The sequence below is a fragment of the Somniosus microcephalus genome, chromosome 3 (genome assembly GCF_052327205.1).
Source record: "Somniosus microcephalus isolate GS21.2 chromosome 3, FLI_Smic_1.0, whole genome shotgun sequence".
In the NCBI taxonomy this organism is placed as follows: Eukaryota; Metazoa; Chordata; class Chondrichthyes; order Squaliformes; family Somniosidae; genus Somniosus; species Somniosus microcephalus.
The window spans coordinates 284012675-284021002 of record NC_140989.1 but is presented as its reverse complement, the minus strand read 5'-3'; the positions used below and the strand labels follow the sequence as shown (position 1 = coordinate 284021002).

At 44.0% G+C, this 8328-nt stretch overlaps 1 protein-coding gene across 8 annotated transcripts in view; it reads left to right on the top strand.

Moving 5' to 3' along the window:
• The window catches only part of dock7 (dedicator of cytokinesis 7), a 210576-nt gene that overhangs the window by 83338 nt on the left and 118910 nt on the right, over positions 1 to 8328 (top strand). For all 8 annotated transcript variants that reach the window (XR_015077663.1, XM_085982670.1, XM_085982673.1 and 5 more), the window contains exon 15: positions 4514 to 4631. Coding sequence is in view for 7 of the 8 variants with exons in the window: in XM_085982670.1 (XP_085838796.1) it covers positions 4514 to 4631 (118 nt within the window). In the remaining variant the exon portion in view is untranslated. The remainder of the gene's footprint in view (positions 1 to 4513; positions 4632 to 8328) is intronic.

Below are 8328 nucleotides of genomic sequence, written 5' to 3'. Positions count from 1 at the left end.
CACTGTACCTCGCCCAAGTGACCGTTCTTTATGTGTGAGCTAAGACACAATCAACAGACTATTTCATCATGGCAATGATCACTGATAACCGACCTCAACTGATGTGGATGTGTGTGTTTACGTGGTTGTGTGCACGCGCTACTTCATAGCAATCAGGAGTGGAAGTCCGGAATATTTTTTTTGCTTCCCTATCCTAAGAATCACTAAAGTTAGTTGTCGTGCTCTTACTACTGCCCCAATCATCTAACTCAGTACAGACCAGGATCAAGCTTGGGACCTTGTCTCTATGGCAGAGTACCACACTACATAAGGCATTTACCTACTAATCCATCATGATCCATGATTTTCTATTTTGTGCTGCAAGGAACGTTTTTTTCCAATATTAAGACAGTTGCTGTTCTTGTTATTCATTAACATGTATTAGTTAGAGACTGATGCAAGTGCCTATCAAAGTTTCACAGGTGAACCTGGGTCTGGGACGAAAAGATTATATAACTGGTTTACAAACATCAGTTATCTGATTGGCCCTTGCTGTCACTATCGACTGTTGAGAAAGAATCTACAAAGTGGCAATGTCTGTAGGTGTAAGGGAATTTTAGAAGTCACCCATTTAAAATGTAGGAGTTGGTGTTTACTTTCGGAAATTTTAGGCCTGCATTTTGAAGTATTTTACTTCAGGGTACCTTTTATCTTAAGCCTTAGATACACCATCTTTTATAGTTAGATCATGATGTATTTGTTCTCTTTTCCTGAAGTATTACAAAACAGTTGATTTTCTGTTTACATCTCCCTTAAATACAATAAAAACTATTCTGTGTAAATTTATGTGTTGTAAGACACGTTTGTGTCTTTGGAACAAGAGCTGTGGCACTGACTGCCTATCATCTTGGCATATCAGTAACGTTAAAAACACCTCCATGTCGTTCCTGGGGTGCTCGCAGCCATCCATTACCTTACCCATTCTTTATATGCGAGTCTGCACAGTGAGTGCCTTTAGGCTTTTCATCTGTGAATGGAATCACAGCCAAGTCTGATCCTATTCTCACTTAATGTCCAGACATCTACTTTCCAGCAAGCAGCACTGAATAATGACTAGAATTAGCAATCCCAGCTGATTTTTCACCTCCCGAGTTGAGGGGCATTGAGGCCAATTTTAATACCACTGCTGCCACTTTGGCTGAGATGAGCTACTGCAACACAGACTGAGGATGAAACCTAGGACTTTGGTCGTCTACATGGAAAAGTTTTACCCCGGGCGCTGCACTTACAATAGAGCCGTTATGAGAATCCTAAGGAGGATATATAGCCAGCTTTATTGAGCTCTGCAAAGTTCAATCAAGATGTCAATTTTTTGCGAAGTATAACGACATCAAAGCCGTTCCATGTTAAGTTTACTTCCTTTGTCACTAATTTTGAACCATGGTTTTTTTTAATCAATATTAGCAAATTCCTAAATCAACATGTCATCATTTTATAATTTCAAATTTCAAAAGCACTGCGTGATTGTGCTATACAAATATATAGTATTCACTCTTTTAAGTGTTTTAACAAACTGAGAGCTCTTTCTTTATCTCAGTAACTTTAAATAGGCTTTTAGTTTTATTTTTAAATCTACCTGTCACGTCGCTGTGGGTGATGCAATGGAATCTACATGGGAGGAACCGTGTACGTAGTCAGAGGCAGCAAAACAGCCTACCCTGCACCAACAAGCGAGATTTGTTGTACAATATAGTAAACATCTTGCCTATGGTGCACATTAACCACACTGTCTCTGTCACAATTTTTCAGTCACATTTTATACTGTCAGTATTTGCTGTCAAATCCTGCACTCGGAGCATGTGCAAGCTGCACAATTTGTCAGGATGGGTCAGCTGCATTTAGTCAGCCACTATGCTGGAATGCTTCTTTTCAACTTCCAGCAATATTTACTTGTTTTCAAAATTAATTGACAAAAATTCAAAAGTTTGATTCAGATAAGTTTATATCGAGTGTTTGTAGCATGGAGAGGCTGCAGTTATATATTTGTGTGTGTATGACTGAAAGAGAAAAGAGACAAAATGACAGACTCTGCTCATGACATGCCTGTTGTAGCTCTTGATTATGTTTAAATTCTAAATGGTCTATTATTTATTTTTTAGTGGAAAAATGTCAAATTGTGTCTCTGTCTATAACCGTGTGGTTTTTGAAAGCGATTTTAATGCAAACTGTTCAGTGAATTTGAGCAGGTGTTTATTTAAGCTTTTAAATAAAAGCTGTTCATTATTTACTTAAGAAAGCACAATGTGCTCATATTGAGCTAACAGACAACCATCTCAATTCAAGCTAATTCTTTTAGCAATTGAGTTGAATTTTGAAAGCTTCTCGGGTAAACAGGCACTCATCATTATCGCCTGTATTTTTGTTCGTGTTTAGAAACTGTAAACATTTTAATTAGTGACAGCTGTGTAAGAAACACAAAAACACATGTGCGTGCATGTGTGTATGCGCCGACCCAGTCACAACACACAGTGTTTGCAGAGATCGCTTTCAAACCAATGCTATCAGACCCGGATCCCCCCCCACCACCTGCAGTTCTATCAACCCTGTGCCCTCCCCTCATTGTGGACTGGCACCCAGCATGCACCTTGTGAGTCAAATTCCACATAGCCCCAGTTCTGCCAAACCTTGGGTTCCCCCTCCACAGTGATGCCCAATCAAAGGACCCTCCCTACATGCTGCCACATCTAACAACCCCATTACTGTGCTGCCAAACTCCAGGACTACCAGCTGTGCCATCACTGCTTATTGCAACAGCCTTGGTGGCAACCCTCAACAGAAAAGTTAGTATGATATTGATCTAGATGAACAAAATGTAAGTTCAATCAAATGTCCAAGATTTGATTTTAAATAATTGTGTTCATATTTTATCTCCCCAGAATATTAGATGTATTTTGAAAGCTCCTATTTTGACAGACAAAACAAAATATTTTGCTTTTAATTTTGTTTAATATCACAGCGCTGGCTCAGATGTTTCACCTTTCTGGAATGCACTGCCTGAAAGGGTAGGGGAGGCAGACTCAATCGTGGCTTTCAAAAGGGAATTGGATAAGTACCTGAAGGAAAGGAATTTGAAGGGCTACGGGGAAAGGGCGGGGGAGTGGGATGAGCTGAAGTGCCAAATGGCCTCCTTCTGTGCTGTAACCATTCTATGATTCTATACTCCTCAATTCCTTCTTTTTTCAGAAACTCATCTATTTGCCTCTTGAATGAATTTCTACTTGTCCACTTAATTGGCCTTTCCTGATAACTTTTCCACAGCTTTAGTATGCTTTATATAAGTTTCACCTGACCTTCCCTTCTTGTTCCAATTAAAACTTATTGTCATAATGAAGACTTGTGCAGATCAACTTTAGTCAGTCCCTTTCGCAACCTTGAAAACATCAAAGAGCTGACTTCAAAGTGTACAAGCACAACTTTCTGGGCTAAAAATTCAGTTTGGGGCACCCAGCTCGCCTGGGCGCCGGAATTACCGCTGCGCGTGGAGCCACTTGTGCCATCGGGATATTCAGTTTCAGCGCCCCAAGTGGAAGCCGGCCGCTAAACAAGGGCGGGGCGCCGAAACTGAATATCGGCGCGCAAAGTGCCGCAGCGCCACCCGCTGCGGCACGGCAGGCTGCGGTACTGCAGGCCTTCCTCCCACTGTTAAGGGGGAGGTGCCTGCAACAGCGCGATCCCCGCTCGCGAGTGCCGGCAAATGAGCCCGGCACCAAGGAGAAGTGCCGGGCTCTCGGGAAACAGCTGGCAATGCCGCGGGGGGGAGGGTGTAGGAGGCCGGGGACGGAGGTGCGGGCAGGCGGCCGCCGAAAAAGCGGCCGGCCGCACCTCCACCTTAACTCGCCCCACTACCGCCACAGGTAGGCCCCTGTGTACCGGTCGCTGTTTGCGGCCGGTGCGGAGGAGGCGGGCGCGACCAAATATGGATAGCGGGGCGCTGCGCACACCGATGACGTCATCGGTGGCGGCGCAGCGCTACAGGCTAACGCCGCCATTAGCGCCCCGCTAAATATCGCGGTAGGTGTGGCCAGTGGCGCAAAAGCCCTCTTTGGGTGCAAACTGGTGGCGCAGGCCACTGAATTTCTAGGCCTCTGAGTGTTTCCTCTTAAATCCTGAAATCATCTATACTCATTTCTGGATTCTTGCAAAGGCAATAATATCCACCCTGTGATTGGGTGACATAACTCTTACCTGGCTGTCCCTTACGTCAGTCAGTAGGTCAGGACAGGAATCTTGGGGTTACAGTGGATAAAACTCAACTCTCTCTTTTGGTTCCTTGGTACTAGACATTTTACCACATTGAACTGGATCTGGCACCTAATAGTCAGTTACTTAAAAGAATCAGAGATTTCTGTATACTTTCTCATTCATTTCAAGTTCTTAACAACATCATGGTTAGTTACGGATATAAGAAAGCGTCACTGTATTCTATATTTACACAAGATTCACAGCTCATTAACTCTGTTGTTTAATTCCATAGGAATTTACTCTATGTGTATCCTCAGAGCCTCAATTTTGCAAATCGTCAAGGTTCTGCTAGAAACATTACCGTGAAAGTCCAGTTTATGTCTGGGGAAGATCAGAACAATGCCATGCAGGTAAAACAAATGACTCAAACTTTTGGATCCTTTTTGTAAAATTGTGACATTTTAAGGTCCATGTGCAGAACACCAGCAAACTTGAAAAGAGTAGGAGAGACAAAGTAGATCAAGTGGTAGTGGTTAGGCAGTGCCAAGCTTTGGTGTTGTAGGAGGAAGGGAAGACTGAAGAAGATTAAAACCTTCAGTTTTGGAGTGCTGGAAAATAATTGAGTTACATATAAATGGTACCATCAACAGGGTACTTGATGATGTAGTGGGTTGGCAGGTTACCCTTTCACCTATGGAACTCAGATTTGAATCCAACCCAGACTGATACGATAAATGTCTTCTCCCCCTGCTGTCTTTGAGAGCTCTGAAATTATTTTCTGTCATCCTCAATGAAGTTCCTAGTGGGCAAGGGTCACACACTAAATTGTCAGCCTGATTCAGGGAGGCTGCAAGGATAGCTGTTGTGGGAAATATAAGTATTGCACACATGTTAGTCTCTTCCTCACCGTCACCAAAGGAAGATAAACTGATACTCTCTGCTTCACTACCTCCCATCTACTACAAGTAGCTCCTAGTACCTGTGAAGTTACCCCTGAGAGGAGTTAGGAGAGATAAAGTGTGACCTCTCGGAGCATATCCTGGATTGCACTATCAATAGACAGGCTTTCAAAGATTTATGGGCTTCACAAATTGCAAGCCATTCCTGTTCCTTAGGATTCTGTGCACCGTTTCTTACCAATCATTCTGTGAACCCAACAGCCATGAGGTGCCCTAGAATGGGGTGACCCTCCTGCCACTCGATTAAAATTTCTACATCAGTGAGATGAGAACGGATCTGGCCCGGGTAAATTGGAATCAAAGATTGGCAGGCAAAACTGCAGTAGAACAATGGGCTGCCTTTAAAGAGGAAATAGTTCGGGTACAGTCGAGGTACATTCCCACTAGGGAGAAAGGTAGGGCAACTAAAGTCAGAGCTCCCGAGATGACGAAAGAGATAGAGAGTAAGATAAAGCAGAAAAGGGGGGCGTATGACAGATGTCAGGCCGAGAATACATCTGTGAATCAGGCTAAATATAGAAACTTCAGAGGAGAAGTGAAAAAGAAAATAAAAGGGGAAAAGACAGGGTATGAGAATAGAATGGCAGCTAACATAAAAGGTAATCCAAAAGTCTTCTATAGGCATATAAATAGTAAACGGGTAGTAAGAGGAGGGGTGGGGCTGATAAGGGTACATAGAAACATAGACTATAGGAGCAGGAGTAGGCCATTCGGCCCCTCGAGCCTGCTCCGCCATTCATTGCGCTCATGGCTGATGATCCAAGTTCAGTACCCGGTCCCTGCTTTCTCCCCATACCCCTTGATCCCTTTAGCCTTAAGAAATATACCCAACTCCTTCTTGAATATATTTAATGAATTGGCCTCTACTGCCTTCTGTGGTAGAGAATTCCACAGGCTCACCACTCTCTGGGTGAAGAAATTCCTCCTCATTTCTGTCCTAAAAGGCTTACCCCTTATCCTTCATAATCATAATCATAATCAACTTTATTGTCATTGTTAGTGCACAAGTGCAGTACAACGAAATGTAGGCTTGCGGCTCCCGAGAGCGTACATTTAGATTAAGACATTTAAACATTCAACATTCATTTGGCTTGTAATACATTAACATAAACATAACCATAATAAAGTGCATTGGCAGATGTGCAGGCTTTAGAGTTTATTTGTGGAGTTCAGTAGGATGACAGCCCTGGGAAAGAAACTGTTCCTAAATCTGGTCGTTCGGGTGCGAATGCATCTGTAGCGTCTCCCAGATGGCAGGAGGGCGAACAGACTGTGGCTGGGGTGGGTAGGGTCTTTGATGATGGTCTGTGACCTCCGTAAACAGCGTTTCTGGTATATGTGCTCTATGGTCGGTAGCCGGGTGCCGGTAATGCGTTGGGCAGTTTTGACTACCCGCTGCAGGGCTTTCCGGTCATAGTAGCTACAGCTGCCATACCATACTGTGATACAGTTCGTCAGGATGCTCTCTATTGTGCAGCGGTAAAAGTTAGAGAGGATCAGGGGTGACAGGTTACATCCCTTCAGCCTCCTTAGGAAATATAGGCGCTGCTGGGCCTTCTTCACCAGAGAGGAGGTATTGAGGGACCAGGAGAGGTCTTCCGTGATGTGGACTCCGAAGAACTTAAAGACTGTGACCCCTGGTTCTGGACTCCTCGACCATCGGGAACATCCTCCCTGCATCTAGTCTGTCCAGTCCTGTCAGAATTTTATAAGTTTCAATGAGACCCCCTCTCATTCTTCTAAACTCCAGCGAGTACAAGCCCAATCATCCCAATCTCTCCTCATATGACATTCCTGCCATCCCAGGTATCAGCCTGGTGAGTCTTCGCTGAACTCCTTCCATGGCAAGAACATCCTTCCTCAGATAAGGCGACCAAAACTGCACACAATACTCAAGATGTGGTCTTACCAAGGCCCTGTACAACTGCAGCAAGACATCCTTGTTCCTGTACTCAAACCCTCTCGCTATGAAGGCCAACATACCATTTGCCTTCTTAACCGCCTGCTGCACCTGCATGCTTACCTTCAACGACTGGTGCACAAGGACACCCAGGTCTCGTTGCACTTCCCCTTCTCCCAATCTATTGCCATTCAGATAATAATCTGCCTTCCTGTTTCTGCCACCAAAGTGGATAACCTCACATTTATCCACGTTACATAGCATCTGCCATGCTTCTGCCCAATCACCCAACCTGTCCAAATCATCCTGGAGTTTCTCGGCATCCTCCTCACAGCACACACGCCCACCCAGCTTTGTGTCGTCTGAAAATTTGGAGATATTACGTCTAGTTCCCTTGTCTAGATCATTAATATATATTGTGATTAGCTGGGGTCCAAGGACCGATCCCTGCGGTACCCCACTAGTCACTGCCTGCCACTCGGAAAAAGACCCGTTTATTCCAACTCTTTGCTTTCTATCTGCCAACCAGTTCTCTATCCCAATACCTTGCCCCCAATCCCATGTGCCTTAACTTTACATGCTAATCTCTTATGTGGGACCTTATCGAAAGCCTTCTGAAAGTCCAAATACACCACATCCACTGGTTCTCCTTTATCTATTTTGCTTGTTACATCCTCAAAAAATTCCAGTAGATTAGTCAAGCACGATTTACCTTTTGTAAATCCATGTTGACTTTGTCCGATCCTGTCACTGTTTTCCAGGTGCTCTGCTATTACATCTTTTATAATGGACTCTAGCATTTTCCCCACTACCAATGTCAGGCTTACCGGTCTGTAATTCCCCATTTTCTCTCTACCGCCTTTTTTGAATAGTGGGGTAACATTAGCTACCCTCCAGTCCATGGGTACTGTTCCAGATTCCATCGAATGTTGGAAGATGATCAGCAATGCATCTACTATTTCTAGGGCCACTTCCTTAAGTACCCTGGGATGTAGATTATCAGGCCCTGGGGATTTATCGGCCTTCAATCCCATCAATTTCCCTAACACCATTTCCCTACAAATACTGATTTCTTTCAGTTCCTCCCTTTCATCAGACCCTATGTTCCCCGACATCTCTGGGAGGTTATTTGTGTCCTCCTTTGCGAAGACAGAACCAAAATATATATTTAATTGGTCTGCCATTTCTTTGTTCCCCATTATAAATTCCCCTGATCCTGGCTGCAAGGGACCTACGCTTGACTTCACC